The sequence below is a fragment of the Bombina bombina genome, chromosome 3 (assembly GCF_027579735.1).
Source record: "Bombina bombina isolate aBomBom1 chromosome 3, aBomBom1.pri, whole genome shotgun sequence".
NCBI lineage: Eukaryota > Metazoa > Chordata > Amphibia > Anura > Bombinatoridae > Bombina > Bombina bombina.
In genome coordinates, this window is record NC_069501.1 from 808,788,909 (window position 1) to 808,809,313 (window position 20,405).

The 20,405-nt window shown below is 40.4% G+C and overlaps 1 protein-coding gene across 1 annotated transcript in view; it reads left to right on the top strand.

Annotated features, from left to right (window-relative positions):
- The window catches only part of LOC128652530 (cohesin subunit SA-2), an 851,571-nt gene that overhangs the window by 462,515 nt on the left and 368,651 nt on the right, over positions 1–20,405 (top strand). Inside the window, exon 18 of the mRNA XM_053705464.1 lies at positions 4,642–4,743. Within this exon, the coding sequence (XP_053561439.1) occupies positions 4,642–4,743 (102 nt within the window). The remainder of the gene's footprint in view (positions 1–4,641; positions 4,744–20,405) is intronic.

Genomic DNA, 20,405 nt, shown 5'->3' on the forward strand with positions numbered 1-20,405 from the left:
AAGTTTGGGTGTTTTCAGGCTTTGGTGCCCTCAGAATAGGCAGCCTTTTCTACTTGCCCGTTTTGCATTCAGTGTCCTCTATAGCTTGGGTATTGTTTTCCCAATAGTAATGAATGCAGCTGTGGACTCTCCCCCTTTATGAAGAAAAACTTAAATTATGCTTACCTGATAAAAAAAATTTCTTCAGACAGGGAGAGTCCACAGCTCCCCGCCAGCGTTTTTGTATGGGGCTGCTGTAATTTTAGTTTTTTGTTCTTCTGGCATCTTTTTCACCCTGATATTTCTCTTACTGTTCCTTGTTCCCTTGGCAGAATGACTGGGGGATGAGGGAAGTGGGGGAGGTATTTAAGCCTTTGGCTGGGGTGTCTTTGCCTCCTCCTGGTGGCCAGGTTCTGAATTCCCAAAAGTAATGAATGCAGCTGTGAACTCTCCCCGCCTGAAGAAAATAAATTATCAGGTAAGCATAATTTAAGTTTTTATTAGCCATTTTTGTTCCTTGTCAATCTAGGTACCTTAATTTTTTTTATTTTAAGAGGCAGTCTTCCTCTTACAAATAACTTGAACCACCAATCTAGTTTTCTATTCTGATGGTTGGTAGGTTATTCCTTTCTCAAAGGGCCTAGTTGCAACATGTCCTCATCTCTAGTTTCTATTCATGATTGCCTATGGTTACAGTATGGGCTTCAGGTCAACTTTTCCTTTGTTGAATATTATTATGGCTTCCTTCTGAAAGATCTTGTACAGACAGGACTCCTTTTTCTCTCAGCTTTTGACTTGCAACATAGCAGATGCTAGTGCTGGTTCCAGTTTTTGGAATAAGGTCTAAGCTTTTAAAGGGATAAAATGGTCAACATTGAAATGTTCATGGGTGCATTTCAGTTTGAAATAGAAGCATTTTTGCAGTATATTCCCATTAGCAAAAATGCTTCTAGTAAAAGTTATTACTGTTTTTCCGTGGTATACACACACATCCTGTGAGGGCCTGTGTACCAGTATTCAAACACCATGCTTGCTCAGAGAGATGGCTGTGGTGTGTATTGTATCTGAAGATGTAATTTGTGTCATACAACCTAATGCTAATCTCTTGTGGTGTTTGAATACTGGTGCATGGGCCCTTAAAGGGCCATGATACCCAAATGTTGAAACACTTGAAAGTGATGCAGTATAGCTGTAAAAAGCTGACTAGAAAATATCACCTGAACATCTCTATGTAAAAAAGAAAGATATTTTACCTAAAAAGTTCCTCAGTAGCCACATCCCATTGTAAAGGACTTCTAAGCAGCACTTCAGTATGTCTGTCCCGGGACAGCTAAGGGAGCGAGCTTTCGTGCACACTCATCTTATTTCCCTATTCAGTTTATGGAAGTTTTCTATGAAATCTCATGAGAGTTAAGTCAAATCTCATGAGATCACAGTAAAATAGTTCATGACCTCAGCACTGTTGATGCTGATTGGCTGCTGTTCATTTCTTCTTCTTTTTTTTTTTTACCTGCAGCTGGGCAGTAACTGAAGTATAATTTTTTACACATAACTTACTCTGCTGAGCTGAGAAAATTGTGAGGTAAAATATCTTCCTTTTTTACATAGAGATGTTCAGGTGATATTTTCCTGTCAGCTTTTTACAGTTATTCTGCATTAGTTTCAAGTGATTTAGCATATGAGTATTATGTCCCTTTAAATGATGTGTGTATGCCACAGAAAAACACTAATAACCATTATTAGAAGCATTTTTTCTATTGTAAGTATTTTGCAAAATACTTCTATTTCAAATTGAAATGCACCTATGCACATTTTATTTTTTACCTTTGTATCCCTTTAGTTAAGTTTTTTCATGTCCCTAAGAAGGAGGGAACTTTTCTGGCTTATTTCGATCTCAAAACTTTATCAGGTTTCTTAAAGTTACTACTTTCAAGATGTATTCTGTTTTGTCCATTTTACCCTTGTTAATCTGGGTTCATTTATTTTCTCAATGGATTTGAAGGATTCTTTTCTTCATATATCCTATCCTCTAGGACCCCCACCAATTCCTAAATTTGTCTTTCTAGACGAACACTTTTTGTTTATGGCTCTTCCTTTGGAACTAACTATAGCTCACAGACTTTTTTGTGTAGGTTCCTTTGTATGATTTAAGACCTCAGGGTATTTCTTTGTTTTCATTTATGAAAACTATTTTGATTTGGATTCCATGTTGTTCCTTTAGCTGTATTTATAACAACTGTTTACTATTGCTCTTCGCAGGCATGGGGGGTAGAATCCTTTAGTTAGGAGTTTTATTTCTCAGTCTTTGTAGATTGTACAATGCAACTTTTTCTTATAGAGTAATGCAGATCCAAGTTCAGACAGCTTGTTCTTCCATTATTTGTTCTATTTATGGAAGTTTCAGGTGAATGTTTTCACCATCAGATGTCCTTTTGCACATTATGTATCAGCCTTATCAATTTGGCTTGCTATTTCCTTTGTTTTGGGATTACAATATCTGTATAACAGTCGTTTATTCTCCACTCCAGTTATCTGGAGGTGTTTTTTTTTTTTAAATTAGTCCTTTTGGACAATATTTTCTACTGATGCCAGTCTCCAGCTGGGGTGTAGTCTGGGACTCAGGAGAGGGCAAGGAGTTGGTTTCTCAGGAGGCGAAGTTGCTAATATATATGTGTACTTTGTGCAATCTTCTTACTTCTCAGACTTGGCCTCCTTTTTTTCTTAAATGAGATACTTGTCTCTGTTTTTTAAGCTATACATTTGTCACTGCTAGGGAATATTTTGATCTTTTGAGGGAATCCTCTAGTTTCCTTACCAATAATGGAAATCAATTGCATTTGATTAAAACGGAGAAGTTAATTTTTTGAAGGTGTATTGCTTCAGTTTATAATTTCTTAATCTGGGAGTATGGTTTCTCTGTCATGGAGTTTTATACCAGTTTTGTTTTTTAGAGTTAGTTCAGATTTAGACCTTATGTTCTTAGATTCATAGTTAAAACCAAGCACTTTCACTAATCGATTATTCTGATTGCTCCAGTGATTATACAAATCTGGTTATGCAGACCTACATTGGATGTTATCTGCAGTTTTCTTATAAGGCCTCTGACTTTCAAATCTTTGTTTTAGATCTAGTCAAAGTAAGTCTAAAAGTTCAGATATTTTCTTTTTCTGAGAACCTTATTTGTTTTAAGAGTTATTTGAACTCTTCTTTAAAAGATCATTTGTCATCTGAATGAATCATAGGACTATAGTTGTTAATTTAACTTCTTGGTTTAAGCTCTTATTAAGCATGGCTTTATTGGAAGCAAAAACCTCCTTCCAGAAATGTTACAGTCCATTCTACTAAATTAGTTCCACTTTGTGTGCCTTTTAAAATGAGACTTCTGTTATTGAGATTGCACAGCTGCAACTTGCTCTTTTTAACTCACATTTCATTTTGGATAGTTTTGACAGGAAAGTTCTACAGTCTTAGTGGCTGGAAATAGGTGCCTGCTTTAACTTTTTCCAACCCATTTACTTCTAGAATAAACAGCTTTGGGAATTATATCCCATGGGTAATGGCTTGGGGACTCTTACCACCATGTGAGAAAATGCAAGATTTATGCTCAACTGATAAATTCAATTCTTTCATGGTAGTTACAGTTCACTAGACCTGTCCTTTTTATTTTTCCATTTGGCTGCAGTCTTAGGGCCCGTGTTTCTGGCGAGCCCACTGTTCCATAACCTGTCCGCCTGCTCTGAGCAGGTGGACAGACATCGCCGCAATTCAACCCGATCGAGTACGATCGGGTTGATTGACACCCCCCTGCTGGTGGCCGCTTGGCCGCAAATCTGCAGGGGGCAGCGTTGCACCAGCAGTTCACAAAAGCTGCTGGTGCAATGCTGAATAAGAAGAGCGTATTGCTCTCCGCATTCCGCGAGGTCTGTCGGACCTGATCCGCACTGTCGGATCAGGTCCGACAGACCTTTGTTAAATATGGGCCTTAGTATGCACCTCATTTACCCTGCTTGTTCCTTTCATACTTCTCTATATGTATCCATTTCTTGGCTATACATTAGACTGGGATTCCAGAGAAGTGAGAGGGATTACAAGCTTGTGAAATGTTGGAACTCTTTGCCTCTTCCCAGTAGCCAGAAGTTGTATCCCAGGAGTAATGTCTTGTAGACTCTTACCACCATGAAAGAAATGAATAATTCAGGTAAGCAGGTTAGCCAAGTGCATTCAATAGAGCGCAGAACCCTGACTCCCTACATGATTCACATTTATTAGCAGACGTGTTCCCGGAGCTCAGTTATATTAGTCCCAGATAGTCCATATTTAATGAAGATGTGAAAACAACTCTCAAAGGGCTTTCCAGTCTATGAACTACAAAACAATGCTAATTTTTGGTTAAAATTACAGTTTTAGATAATTTTAAAACAGGTATTATGTATTCAGATCTTTTTGTGAAACAGTGATTCATTTCTGATGCATATACATTAATATCCCTTTATCTCTGAAAATTTTAGTTTTTTTATTGTCTCAGAGAGATTGCCTACATTTAGCAGGACTCTAGATATTTTGTTATGTAGTGTGTAGATTTTGTTATGTGCTTACTTGCATGTTATTATACTATGTCAGAATGCTGAATTACAAATATGTATTGTGTATTGATATTTATAGACTTATAATGACTTTGGAGACATAATTAAAGAAACCTTAAGTCGAACAAGGCAGAACAACAGAATCGAGAGTGCAAAAACGTTGGTCCTCTGTTTGCAACAGGTAAGAAGCAATTACCTTGATTATGAGTTTTGCGCTATACGGGGTGCGTAAGGAACGCAATAAAATGAGCAGTACCCCACTTTCATAGCGCTGCCATTACGAGTTACTTAAAAACCTCCTTGTTCTGTGTGTTATGGTGCGTTAAGCTCCATACCGCACAAAAGCCAAGGGCTGAGTTTACGTGCTTGTGCACGCTTTCCCTCATAGACATCAATGGGGAGAAAGTGTTAAAAAAAATCTAACACCTGCGATCGCGGAATGGCGATCGCCGTAACAGTCCCATTGATGTCTATGGTGAAAAGAAAGTTACGTTTAAACCTAACACCCTAACATAAACCCCTAGTCTAAACACCCCTAGTCTGCTGCCCCCGACATCTCCGACACTAATAAAAGTTATTAACCCCTAAACCGCCACTCCCCAACATCGCTGACACTATATATAATTATTAAAGTGAAAGTCAATACTAGCGTTATACAAACGCTAGAATTGACTATTGAAACAAATAAAGGGGACTTTCATTCATGAAGTATAAAATACTTCATGTAGAAAACTCTTTTAATTGTTTCAACCAATGGGAGCCAGATTTACCGCACGGCTATTGTACAACGCTAAAATTGACTTTCACTTTAACTCCTAATCTGCCGCCCCCGACATCGCCGACACGTAAATAAAGTGATTAACCCCTAATCCGCCGCTCCCCGACATCGCCAACACTAAATAAAGTGATTAACCCTTAATCCGCTGCTACCCAACATCACCAACACTAAATAAACCCTAAACCTAACACCCCCTAACTTTAAATTAAAAGTTACAATATAACTATCTTTAAATAAATAAAAACTTACCTGTGAATTAAAAAAAACTAACATTAAACTATATATTAACCTAACATAACTATTCTAATAAAATAAAATAAACTACAAATTAAAAAATCTAAATTACAAATTTAAAAAAACCTAATACTACTAAAAAAATAAAAAAATCTAAGATTACAAAAAATAATAAACACTAAAATTACGAAAAAATAAAAAACTCTAAGATTACAAAACATAAATGAAATTATAAAAAATAAAAACAATAACACCTAATCTAATAGCCCTATAAAAATAAAAAAGCCCCCCCCCAAATTAAAACACCCCATAACATTTAATAAACTACCAATATCCCTTCAAAGGGCCTTTTGTATGGCATTGCCCTAAGTTAAACAGCTCTTTTCCCAAACAAAAATAAAAAATCCCCCCAACAGTAAAACCCACCACCCAACCAACCCCCCAAAATACAAAAACCTAAGTCTAAAAAAATCCTAAGGTACCCATTGCCCCTAAAGGGGCATTTGTATGGGCATTGCCCTTTAAATGGCATTCAGCTCTTTTATAGATAAAGTGAGACAGAAGAAGGCGCCAACATAGTGCACAAATCAATAGGATCAGACACGCTAATTTGCTAGTTGAAATATACTCACAAGATGTCAGACACTTGAGAAGTGTCACAATGGCCTCCTGGACCCTCAGAGTCGTCCAGCTAACTCCCACTCCAGTATGGTAAGGTGGTTAGTCAAATCCGTCAGACCGAGAAACGTTGTGCTTAATAAAGTCTTTTTTAATACTACTAGAGACTTTTTGCCACAAACTTTCTTTATCATTTTGCAGTTATTGCTCTTTACCTTTTGGTACTTTTAACTATCTATCTATTACTCTTTACCATTTGGTACAAGTGCCCGGTACACGTATATCCTGGCATTGACTCTATCTTGGGAACATATATCCCACACCTGCATTCGGAGCTCACTGCAGTCCTGTCAGCTGTTTTCAGTACGGAGAACCATCCAAGCTGACACAGCTTGCCTGAAACAAAAGACGGATTCGACTAACCACCTTACCATACTGGAGTGGGAGTTAGCTGGACGACTCTGAGGGTCCAGGAGGCCATTGTGACACTTCTCAAGTGTCTGACATCTTGTGAGTATATTTCAACTAGCAAATTAGCGTGTCTGATCCTATTGATTTGTGCACTATGTTGGCGCCTTCTTCTGTCTCACTTTATCTATAGAATTTCGTCTTGGGTCACCAACAGGATTCCGTTGAAGAAGCAGCTTGCCTTCCCATTAGCTGGATACGTACAGCAAAGATTTGAACTTTCAATGGACACTCCTGATACTAAGTATCTTTAGTTTTGTATTATATGCATATTGCCAGCATTATGTCTGCAGTATACTCTGGGATGAGTGCATAACGTCACCATTACCGGTTTGATTTTATGCAGTACACAGTATATCTAACTTATAATTTCAAGTTTATACTTTATTATATGCCATTTTTATTATTATATATCACGTTTTGTACACTACTTTAATTTAACCACTGGCGCACTGATTTTTAATTTTTGTATTATTCAGCTCTTTTAGGCCTAGATTTGGAGTTTGGCGTTAGCCGTGAAAACCAGCGTTAGAGGCTCCTAACGCTGGTTTTGGCCGCCCGCTGGTATTTGGAGTCAGTGATTAAAGGGTCTAACGCTCACTTTTCAGCCGCGACTTTTCCATACCGCAGATCCCCTTACGTCAATTGCGTATCCTATCTTTTCAATGGGATCTTCCTAACGCCGGTATTTAGAGTCGTTTCTGAAGTGAGCGTTAGAGCTCTAACGACAAAACTCCAGCCGCAGGAAAATAGCAGTAGTTAAGAGCTTTCTGGGCTAACGCCGGTTCATAAAGCTCTTAACTACTGTACCCTAAAGTACACTAACACCCATAAACTACCTATGTACCCCTAAACCGAGCTCCCCCCACATCGCCGCCACTCGATTAAAATTTTTTAACCCATAATCTGCCGACCGCCACCTACGTTATACTTATGTACCCCTAATCTGCTGCCCCTAACCCCGCCGACCCCTGTATTACATTTATTAACCCCTAACCTGCCCCCCACAACGTCGCCGTCAGCTACTTAAAATAATTAACCCCTAATCTTCCGACCGCAAAGCGCCGCCACCTACGTTATCCCTATGTACCCCTAATCTGCTGCCCCTAACACCGCCGACCCCTATATTATATTTATTAACCCCTAATCTGCCCCCCTCAACGTCGCCGACACCTGCCTACACTTATTAACCCCTAATCTGCCGAGCGGACCTGAGCGCTACTATAATAAATGTATTAACCCCTAATCCGCCTCACTAACCCTATAATAAATAGTATTAACCCCTAATCTGCCCTCCCTAACATCGTCGACACCTAACTTCAATTATTAACCCCTAATCTGACGACCGGAGCTCACCGCTACTATAATAAATGGATTAACCCCTAAAGCTAAGTCTAACCCTAACACTAACACCCCCCTAAATTAAATATAATTTAAATCTAACGAAATAAATTAACTCTTATTAAATAAATTATTCCTATTTAAAGCTAAATACTTACCTGTAAAATAAACCCTAATATAGCTACAATATAAATTATAATTATATTATAGCTATTTTAGGATTTATATTTATTTTACAGGCAACTTGGTAATTATTTTAACCAGGTACAATAGCTATTTAATAGTTACCTAGTTAAAATAATAACAAATTTACCTGTAAAATAAATCCTAACCTAAGATATAATTAAACCTAACACTACCCTATCAATAAATTAATTAAATAAACTACCTACAATTACCTACAATTAACCTAACACTACACTATCAATAAATTAATTAAACACAATTGCTACAAATAAATACAATTACATAAACTAGCTAAAGTACAAAAAATAAAAAAGAACTAAGTTACAAAAAATAAAAAAATATTTACAAACATAAGAAAAATATTACAACAATTTTAAACTAATTACACCTACTCTAAGCCCCCTAATAAAATAACAAAGCCCCCCAAAATAAAAAATTCCCTACCCTATTCTAAATTAAAAAAAGGTAAAAGCTCTTTTACCTTACCAGCCCTGAACAGGGCCCTTTGCGGGGCATGCCCCAAGAATTTCAGCTCTTTTGCCTGTAAAAAAAACATACAATACCCCCCCCCAACATTACAACCCACCACCCACATACCCCTAATCTAACCCAAACCCCCCTTAAATAAACCTAACACTAAGCCCCTGAAGATCTTCCTACCTTGTCTTCACCATCCAGGTTCACCGATCCGTCCTGAAGAGCTCCTCCGATGTCCTGATCCAAGCCCAAGCGGGGGGCTGAAGAGGTCCATGATCCGGTCAAAGTCTTCATCCAAGGGGGGCAGAAGAGGATCTTCCATCCGATTGAAGTCTTCATCCAAGCAGCATCCATCCGGAGCGAAGCGGCAGGATCCTGAAGACCTCCAGCGCGGAACATCCATCCGGCCCGACGACTGAACGACGAATGACTGTTCCTTTAAGGGACGTCATCCAAGATGGCGTCCCTCGAATTCCGATTGGCTGATAGGATTCTATCAGCCAATCGGAATTAAGGTAGGAATTTTCTGATTGGCTGATGGAATCAGCCAATCAGAATCAAGTTCAATCCGATTGGCTGATCCGATCAGCCAATCAGATTGAGCTCGCATTCTATTGGCTGATCGGAACAGCCAATAGAATGCGAGCTCAATCTGATTGGCTGATTGGATCAGCCAATCGGATTGAACTTGATTCTGATTGGCTGATTCCATCAGCCAATCAGAAAATTCCTACCTTAATTCCGATTGGCTGATAGAATCCTATCAGCCAATCGGAATTCGAGGGACGCCATCTTGGATGACGTCCCTTAAAGGAACAGTCATTCGTTGTTCAGTCGTCGGGCCGGATGGATGTTCCGCGCTGGAGGTCTTCAGGATCCTGCCGCTTCGCTCCGGATGGATGCTGCTTGGATGAAGACTTCAATCGGATGGAAGATCCTCTTCTGCCCCGCTTGGATGAAGACTTTGACCGGATCATGGACCTCTTCAGCCCCCCGCTTGGGCTTGGATCAGGACATCGGAGGAGCTCTTCAGGACGGATCGGTGAACCTGGATGGTGAAGACAAGGTAGGAAGATCTTCAGGGGCTTAGTGTTAGGTTTATTTAAGGGGGGTTTGGGTTAGATTAGGGGTATGTGGGTGGTGGGTTGTAATGTTGGGGGGGGGTATTGTATGTTTTTTTTTACAGGCAAAAGAGCTGAAATTCTTGGGGCATGCCCCGCAAAGGGCCCTGTTCAGGGCTGGTAAGGTAAAAGAGCTTTTACCTTTTTTAATTTAGAATAGGGTAGGGAATTTTTTATTTTGGGGGGCTTTGTTATTTTATTAGGGGGCTTAGAGTAGGTGTAATTAGTTTAAAATTGTTGTAATATTTTTCTTATGTTTGTAAATATTTTTTTATTTTTTGTAACTTAGTTCTTTTTTATTTTTTGTACTTTAGCAAGTTTGTGTAATTTTATTTATTTGTAGCAATTGTGTTTAATTAATTTATTGATAGTGTAGTGTTAGGTTAATTGTAGGTAATTGTAGGTAGTTTATTTAATTAATTTATTGATAGGGTAGTGTTAGGTTTAATTATATCTTAGGTTAGGATTTATTTTACAGGTAAATTTGTTATTATTTTAACTAGGTAACTATTAAATAGCTATTGTACCTGGTTAAAATAATTACCAAGTTGCCTGTAAAATAAATATAAATCCTAAAATAGCTATAATATAATTATAATTTATATTGTAGCTATATTAGGGTTTATTTTACAGGTAAGTATTTAGCTTTAAATAGGAATAATTTATTTAATAAGAGTTAATTTATTTCGTTAGATTTAAATTATATTTAACTTAGGGGGGTGTTAGTGTTAGGGTTAGACTTAGCTTTAGGGGTTAATCCATTTATTATAGTAGCGGTGAGCTCCGGTCGTCAGATTAGGGGTTAATAATTGAAGTTAGGTGTCGGCGATGTTAGGGAGGGCAGATTAGGGGTTAATACTATTTATGATAGGGTTAGTGAGGCGGATTAGGGGTTAATACATTTATTATAGTAGCGCTCAGGTCCGCTCGGCAGATTAGGGGTTAATAAGTGTAGGCAGGTGTCGGCGACGTTGTGGGGGGCAGATTAGGGGTTAATAAATATAATATAGGGGTCGGCGATGTTAGGGCAGCAGATTAGGGGTACATAGGGATAACGTAGGTTGCGGCGGTTTACGGAGCGGCAGATTAGGGGTTAAAAATAATATGCAGGGGTCAGCGATAGCGGGGGCGGCAGATTAGGGGTTAATAAGTGTAAGGTTAGGGGTGTTTAGACTCGGGGTACATGTTAGAGTGTTAGGTGCAGACGTAGGAAGTGTTTCCCCATAGGAAACAATGGGGCTGCGTTAGGAGCTGAACGCTGCTTTTTTGGTTTTTTTTTCAGCTCAAACAGCCCCATTGTTTTCTATGGGGGAATCGTGCACGAGCACGTTTTTGAGGCTGGCCGCGTCCGTAAGCAACTCTGGTATCGAGAGTTGCATTTGCGGTAAAAATGCTCTACGCTCCTTTTTTGGAGCCTAACGCAGCATTTGTTTGAACTCTCGATACCAGAGTTAAATTTATGGTGCGGCCAGAAAAAAGCCCGCGGAGCGTTAACAGCCCTTCTACCTCCGAACTCCAAATCTAGGCCTTACACTGCACAAAAAACCCTAATCTAAAAAAAAACCCACCCCAAAAAGAACCTAACACTAACCCCATAAAATCTACTCACGGTTCCTGAAGTCTGGTCATCCATCGTCATCCAGGTGGCAAGAAGTCTTCATCCAGGCAGTGACACCTTCATCCATCTTGGGGACGTCTTCTATCTTCATCCCGGCGGCGCGGAGCAGAGCTTTCCTGGACAGCGATAACATCCTGCACGGAGCGTCCTCTTCATACGATCACCGTACACTGAAGTTGAATGCAAGGTACCCGTTTCAAAATGGCGTACCTTGCATTCCTATTGGCCGTTTTGATTCTTCAAATTCAAATCAGCCAATAGGATGAGAGCTTCTGAACCTCTATGCCAGGGTTCTTTCCCTGCTTTGTTTGCCATGTGCTGCTGACAGCCATTTTAGTCACCTCTCTTGCTGAGGCTGGTGCAGAGTGTGTGATGCTGCTCATTTCCTGCACGCCCTCTTATGGCCAGACTGGTGTACATCATCTGTGTGAGACAGGTTGCTGTCTCAGAATTGTGATGTCATCACTTATTATTTAAATGGCCTCTAATCAGTATGCTTTGCCCTTGCCTTGTCTCAGACCTAGAGAGAGGAAGATAGAGGGCACCACATAGTGCAAATCAGACTGTAACACAGAAGGTATTGGTAGAAATTAGAAATCCTACTCACGTGATGGTAAGCACTAATGTGCAGTAAAAGCAGTCCGGAACCAACCGGTCGTCCGGTAGACCCAGTGATGATACAGGAAACAGATGGTATCCTCGTCCCGCCAGGGGGAGTCCAAAAGTCCCAGGTACCGTGACCGTGAGTGCAAGTCCCACAATAGGCAGAAGGCAACAGTTCAGGATGGATTCTTAGAACTGCTCAGGCCAAAAAGACAGTAGTGCAAGGAAACAAAAATGGATACCTCCAAATAGAGGAGGAATGTTTCCAAATGATGGTTCAGCAGCAAAATGAGAGTAAAATAATTTATTAAAAGGTTAAAAACCACAGCGACGGGGGACTTCCGGGCGGCGGCCATCTTAGTGGTCGCACTGAGCTTCAGCTCCTTCAGCTTTCTTCAAAATCCAATAATTTTAGGAACCTAAAGTGGATATATCACTCTCAAAATTGTGAAGAAGCTTAGCTGTTGGCGTCACGACCTTAGATATATAGGGTTCTGGATTGTGACGTGGCTTAATAGCCCTCAGTACCGGAGTATTACTTTTGAGGCCTTCTCCTATATCTGAAGCCTTAACATCTTCCCCAAAATAACTGTGCCTGAGTGCGCAGCCTTCTTTCTAAGTGGTCTAGATCTACAGTAACTTGGAGATAAAATTAAACTGGCCCTACAATGTTTCCTATATGCGATAACACTCACCTTAAAAAAATGAATGCCTTTTTGGTCACGCAGTTGGAGGAGATACTACGTGAGCATGCCCAGAAATTAGAGGCGAGAATGGTGACAATCCTTTCTCCTACTCTGCACCAATCGGACAAGATTCCATCAGCCGGTATACAAGGGAGTGAGACCTTGGGCTCCGACACGAAAGGCCTGATGGCTGAAGCAGATGATTACTCAACCGGGTGTGCAGAAATTTCCTCTCCGGAGGTTGGAGGCGGGAAGCTGCAGTGCATTGAGCCAACGGACACCCCTGAGAAACTCAGACCCAACCACCTGTTAAACATATGTGAGGGAAGTGAGCCTAGGATTGCCGTAAAACAGCTTACCAAGATCCCTTACAAGGTGGCTGGAGCTAACTGTTCACCCGCTCCGGAAGAGTTCCTGAAGTTCACTCTGACCCGTAATACAACACAGGTCTCGCCTAAGGACTATGCAAGTAAGGGAGCTCTCGCTAACACTTCACCCCTAACACAGGAAGCAATGCGGTTGCAAAAAGAACATTTCACAGTGATCCTGATGCTTCCTAAAGTCCCCCGCTATATGGATCTGCAGCAACTTACCTGGGAATCTGATGACAATGGCTCTGCTAAGAGCTGAAACGTTGCCGGAACTACTTTCTTCACACTATTGTGGCTCACTAAGGACACCGTACTCCAGGAAACACTGAAGCAACAAATGGATATCACACAGCTGAGGGTGGAATTCCAGAGTGTGCAGGGGAGAGGATCTCGGCGGCTTTCTTCCCATCACACACAGAGGGTTCCCAGAGCTGTTTCATGCTGGCGGTATAACCGCTACACTGGATTACAAAAACACTTGTAGCTCCTGAACAAATTAAGGTACTGTTTCTCCACGGCTATAACCTGCGAAGGATTGCCGTTTTACACCAATCCTAAAACTTTGCTCATTGTTATTTTGCTTAAATAACCAGGATTCGTTTTCTCTCATTAGTACTGCTTTTTTGCTTCCTTAAACCTGTCTGCAGCAGAGGCTAAGTATTTTGAAGTGTCTTTAGAGGTCTTCTCTCTACATAGATAGGTCACTTACAGAGAATGACTCATTTTATATAAACAAGTTTTTATGCATTTATTTATGTACATTTAGTATTGCCTTTTTATATTTATCTCATTGTAAAAATTATTTCGCTTACAACTCTTTTAATACATTTAGTAAAGTCTAATTAAATTATATTTTAACATTCATTTCAATTGGCTGTTGTTTTTTTCTTGATCATTTACCTATCATTTGTTAAAAGATTTTTTTCATAGGTATTAGGACATAATCAACTCATATATTTTTTTGACTTGCCCTTTAAGGCGCCCACAGTACTTTTTCACTTCAATCTGATGACCAACCCAGGGTACCAGGGAGCTACTGTCCGTCAATAAGAACTGGTGTCGGATAAAACATGAAACTCACTCTCATAGACCCCTGTGTGTTGCATTCTATTTTCCTTTCTGATACCATGCCTCTGCTTGCCCCCAGTCTAGGCGTTAGGGATATGTAACAGTCTACTTAGGTTCGGGGTATTAATTGCAGACCCAGTTTGCTAGTTTATTTTTAGCTTAGGAAATCACTGTTACACGGCTTATCCCATTTGTGCAGTGGATCATAGACACATTTATTTATTATTTACTACTTTATTTACTTTTGTTAGTTCAGTACTTACTCATTTAAATTAATATTTGGTTTGTGAAGACTTATGATGGAACACTCACATGTACTGCTGAGCTTATAACTGTAAAGTGTGCTCTTGCCCTGCTATATCATTTTAACCCGCATTTTTAGATAAATTGTCAGATATCTCTAGATGTCCATGCATTTGAAAAAGTGTTATTTTGGCCACATAAGGTTGAATGTTCCTCTCAGTTATTGCTAATGTATCCCCTTTGTGGACATCTCTGCATACTTAGCATAATATCTTAAACTCTCCAACATATTGTTTGCTTAACTTCCTATTTTATACACCCATATAATCTACTGGCTATAGTGTACATAGATTGCTAATACTCCCTAGGACTAATTGTACCTCACTGCTACAACTGGAGAGTTTAGAAGTGTCTCTAGGGGTATTGACTGCTTCCCCTGCTATTTAATTGCCACAGTGAGTGGCCATTGAAATTGAAATGCAGTATATTGTCAAGAGCATTAGCATAGCTGATAGCCCTGGGTTTAAAAATATGCACACATAGTCTTTGCTTGGCCTATTTTACAAAGTCTTATAGTTTGCTAAGTTTATTTATTTTATTTTATTTTCCCCTTTTACATGCTAAATCTGAGGTTAAACTATTAGTGATCCATAGGTGGTTTATTGGGCATTAGAACTCCTTCTGGTAAAAAATATACCATTCTGAAGGCCCACATGGGACCCAACGATCATTATAGAAAGTCAACAGGAATAATGGCATACAGGCTACATGTGCCTCACTTATAGATATATATGTTAGTCATTGAATATTGATAATTATTGTAATGACGTTGTTTTCTTACTTATTTAATCGCCTGTTTAAGATGTGAATTTTTGCATTATGTGTATTCATAGTTTTGTCAGCTCTAAATTGCCTTGTATGCTTTGAATTTAACCTCAATAAAAACTTTAAAAAAAATAAAAAAAAACATCTAAAAAAATCCATCTAAAATATTGCTTAGATACCGGACCTGATTTAATTATTTTTTTTATTAAAGAGATGGTAAACTTGACATGGTGTTTTTGATTTTGCAACCTCATATTTTTAATGTAAAATAAAAAAAAATTAAAGGGAAAAAAAAACAAACAAAAAAAACACAGCAACGCGTTTCTCAGTGTCACAGCACTGTTTCATCAGGCTATAACTGTTTGGCTCTGGTTGCCATCTGTGTACAGTTTGTCTCAGACCTGTTTGTGAGTTCCAGTTCCTGTGTATTACCTGGTTGTCTGACGTCCCTCCTAGTTCCTGATCCCTGGCTTGTTCCTGACTCTGCTGTTCTCCTTGTTCCTGATTCCGGCTCGTCTGACTACTTGCTTTGGCTCCTGACTCGGCTCGTTTGACTATTCGCTTTGGCTCCTGACTCGACTCGTCTGACTACCAGCTCTGGCTTTGACTCCTGGCTTGTTGTTTGACTTGTGGACTTTTTATTATTTTTTGTTATTAATAAAGGTGTGATTATTTTTGCACTTCTCGTCTCAGTCTGATTCCTGGCACCCTGACACACTATTGGCTGTTCAAAACAGCCAATAGGATGAGAGCTACTGAAATCCTATTGGCTGATTTGAACAGCCAATAGGATTTCAGAAGCTCTCATCCTATTGGCTGATTTGAATTTGAAGAATCATATCAGCCACTATGAATGCAAGGTACGCCATTTTGAAACGGGTACTTTGCATTCAACTTGTACAGCGGTGATCGTATAAAGAGGACGCCCAGTGCAGGATGTCATCGGTGTCCAGGATAGCTCCGCTCTACCCGAGATAGATGAAAACTTCTCGCTGCCTGGATAAGGATGGATGTGAGTACTTCAGGAACCATGAGTAGCTTTTATGGGGTTAGTGTTAGGTTTTTTTTTGTTTGTTTTTTACATTAGGGTTTTTTGAACACTATAAAAGAGCTGAATGCCCTTTTAAGGGTAGTGTAAAAGAGCTGTATGACCTTTTAAGGGCAGTTTTAAAGAGCTGATTGCCCTTTTAAGGGCAATGCCCATACAAATGCCCCTTTAAGGGCAATGGGTAGCTTAGGTTTTATTTAGACTTAGGTTTTTTATTTTGGGGGGTTGGTTGGGTGGTGGGTTTTACTGTTGTGGACTGTATTTTTTTTCTAGGAAAAACAGCTGTTTAACATAGGGCAATGCCCTACAAATGGCCATTTTAAGGGCTATTGGTAGTTTATTGTAGATTAGGGGATGTTTTTATTTTGGGAGGCTTTTTTATTTTTATAGAGCAATTAGATTAGGTGTAATTGTTTTTATTTTTGATAATTTCATTTATTATTTTTTGTAATCTTAGAGTTTTTTATTTTTCGTAATTTTAGTGCTTATTATTTTTTGTAATTTTTTATTTTTTTGTAGTATTAGTTTTTTTTAAATTTGTAATTTAGGTTTTTAATTTTGTTTGTTGAGTTAGGTTTTTTTTAATCATGTAATTTAGTATTTTTAATTGGTAGTTTTTTTTAAATTTATTAGAATAATTTAATTTTAATTATGTTAGGTTAATTTATAGTTTAAACTTGTTTTTTTTTATTTCACAGGTAAGTTTTTATTTATTTAAATAGAGTTATATTGTAATTTTAATTTAAAATTGGGGGTGTTAGGTGTTTAGGGGTTAATAGTTTAATTTAGTGTTTTGCGATGGGGGCAGCAGTTTAGGGGTTAATAGGTTTAGTTTAGTAGTTTTAGCCTGAACGCACAACGAAATGGGAATGGACGTTGCGTTACAGTAAAATACTTGCGGTATATTGTGCGACTCGTAATATGTGTTACTGGCCATTCCAGTGCAATGGCCAATTTTTCAGCGGTAATAGCCTAACCGCAACACTTTTAGACGAAAGTTAATAAAAAAATACTAACACCAGTTATGAAGCAGCAGTCTAAAGACCACTGCTCCATAACCCTGTCTGCCTGCTCTGATGAGGCGGAAAGGAATCGCCGGAATTCAACCCGATCCAGTACGATCGGGTTGATTGACACCCCCTTGCTGGTGGCCGATTGGCAGCGAGTCTGCAGGGAGGCGGCGTTGCACCAGCAGCTCACAAGAGCTGCTGGTGCAATGCTGAATACGGAGAGCGTATTGCTCTCCGCATTCAGCGATGTCTGTCTGACCTGATCCGCACTGTCGGATCAGATCCGACAGACATTTCATAAATAGGCCTCTATAAGTTAACATAAATTATTATTATTATTCTTTATAAAGCGCCAACAGATTCCGCAGCGCTGCCCATGGGTACAAGGATAACAGTACAATGGAGAAACAATACGATAAGACAAAATTTTACAGACAAAAACAGGGGGAATTGAGGGCCCTATTCCCGTGGGAACTTACAATCTAGATGGGTAGGATGGGAAACAGGAGGTGGGGACTGCAAAGGTGAGAATGATATTAGTGGGGAGATAGAGGGCAGCTGTTAGTTAAGTGAAGTTAGTATGTTAATAAGTCGGGTGATAAGCTTCCCTGAACAGAGTGGTCTTTAGGGAATGCTTAAAGGAGGAGAGGTTAGGGGCAAGTCTGACAGCACGAGGAAGTGTGTTCCAGAGGGTTGGTGCTGCCCGAGATAAGTCCTGTAGTCTAGCATGAGAGGAGGTGATGGTAGAGGATGCAAGAAGCAGGTCATTGTTGGATCTTAGGGGGCGGGCAGGAGTGTATTTGTTGATAAGTGACGACAGGTAGGGTGGGGCAGCATTGGTGAGGGCTTTGTAGGTCAGGGTGAGAATTTTGAATTTAACTCTGTTGTGAATGGGGAGCCAGTGAAGGGATTCACAGAGAGATGCAGCAGAAACAGAGCGTTGAGAGAGGTGGATTAGTCTGGCAGATGCATTAAGGATGGATTAGAGGGGAGAGAGGCGGGAGAGAGGGAGGCCAGTTAGTAAGTTGTTACAGTAGTCAAGTCGGGAAATTACCAGGGAGTGGATTAGCTGTTTAGTAATTTCAGCACTTAGAAATGGACGGATTTTGGAGATATTGCGTAGGTGGTTGCGGCAGGATGAAGAGAGCAATTGGATGTGGGAAATGAAGGATAGATTTGAGTCAAGCATGACTCCAAGGCAGCGGACTTGGGGTGATGGGGAGATAGTGGTACCGCCAACAGTGATGGAAAAATTAGAAACTGGAGTAGAGTTAGAGGGGGAATTAGAAGTAGTTCGGTCTTGGACATGTTTATACTTAGGTGGTGAGAGACCATCCAGGAGGAAATGCCAGATAAGCAGTCGCTGATGTGAGAATTTACAGAAGGAGAGAGTGCAGGGGTGGGAAGGTGGATCTGGATATCGTCAGCATAGAGATGATAGCTGAAGCCATAGCTGTTGATAAGTTTACCCAGTGAAGAAGTGTAAATAGAGAAGAGTAGAGGACCCAGGACAGAGCCTTAAGGTACTCCAACAGACAGAGGCAAAAAAGAGGAGGAGTCACCAGCAGAAGAGACAGAGAAGGATCTGTTAGAGAGATAAGAGTGAATCCAGTAGAGGGCAGTGTCACAGACCCCAAGAGAGCTGAGAGTCTGTAGGAGAAGGGGATGGTCAACAGTGTCAAAAGCAGCAGAGAGGTCCAGTAAAATGAGTATAGAGTAGTAGCCTTTGTTTTTAGCAGAAAGGAGATCGTTAGTAACCTTGGTGAGGGCAGTCTCAGTTGAGTGTTGGGGATGGAAGCCAGATTCCAGGGGGTCGAGCAATGAGTTGGAGGACAGGAATTGGGTTAGGCGATTGAAAACTAGTTTTTCAAGTAATTTTGAAGCTAGCGGGAGCAGTGATATGGGGCGGTAGTTTGCAGGGGAGTTAGGGTCAAGGGAGGGTTTTGAGGATGAGGGTGACCTTTGCATGTTTGAAGGAGGCAGGGAATGAGCCGGTAGAAAGGGATAGGTTGAATATGTGAGTAAGAGCCGGAGTGAGGGTGGGAGACAGAGGGGGAATTAGATGTGAAGGAATAGGGTCAAGTGGGCAGGTATTGAGGTGAGATGAAGACAAAAGGGAAGCCACTTCACTCTCAGTGGTTGGGAGGAGGGTGCAGAGAGTGGCAGAGGGGGTGACTGGGAGTGAAGTTGGGAGATTGCAGGTTTGTGTTGGGATGTTTCTTCGGATGGCAAGTGTTTTATTGAAAAAATAGTCAGCAAGGTCTTGAGCACTGAATGCAGATGAGGGGGGTGTGCAGGTGGGTAGAGGAGAGAGTTGAAGATGGAGAAGAGTCTTTTAGGGTTTGAAGAGTGAGTGGATATAAGAGAAGAGAAGTATGTTTGCTTAGCTAAGCGAAGGGCCTCCAGGCACGTTCAGCAGTGCGTGAGCATTTTTGTAGGTAGCGTGTTTGTTGGGAGTGCCAGGGCTGGAGCTGACGACGTGGGTATTTGCGAAGTTGAGGCGGAGCGAGAGTATCAAGTGCAGCGGAGAGAGTATTGTTATAGTGGGTTATAGCAAGGTCAGGGCAGGATATCGTGGAAGTGTGGGAGAGGGGTATATGAATAAGATTGGAGAGTTGGGGAGGGTCCACAGTGTGCAGATTTCTACTGGTGCGGGGACGAGAGAGGGAAGTAAGTTTAGCATCTATATTGGGATTAAAGGTGAGCAGATGGTGGTCAGAGATGGGAAATGGTCGACAGGCAACATCAGAGAGAGAGCAGAGATAGGAGAATACCAGATCAATAGAGTGTCCATCACGGTGGGTAGGGAATAGGGTGGACTGTGAGAGGCCGAAGGAGTTAGTGAGTGAGAGAAGTTTAGAGGCAGCAGGGGCAGATTGGTTGTCAATAGGGATGTTGAAGTCCCCCAGAATTAGGGTAGGTGTATTTGTAGAGAGAAAGTGAGGAAGCCAGGCAGCAAAGTTGTCAAAGAATTGGGAGGTTGGTCCAGGGGGGCGATAGATAACTGCCACTCTGAGAGAGAGGGGGGAGAACAGGCGGATAAATGTTAATGTTTGCTAACATCTTTCCCAATCTGATTTCTCTTGTTAAGTGTGTTCAGTCCACGGGTCATCCATTACTTATGGGATATATTCTCCTTCCCAACAGG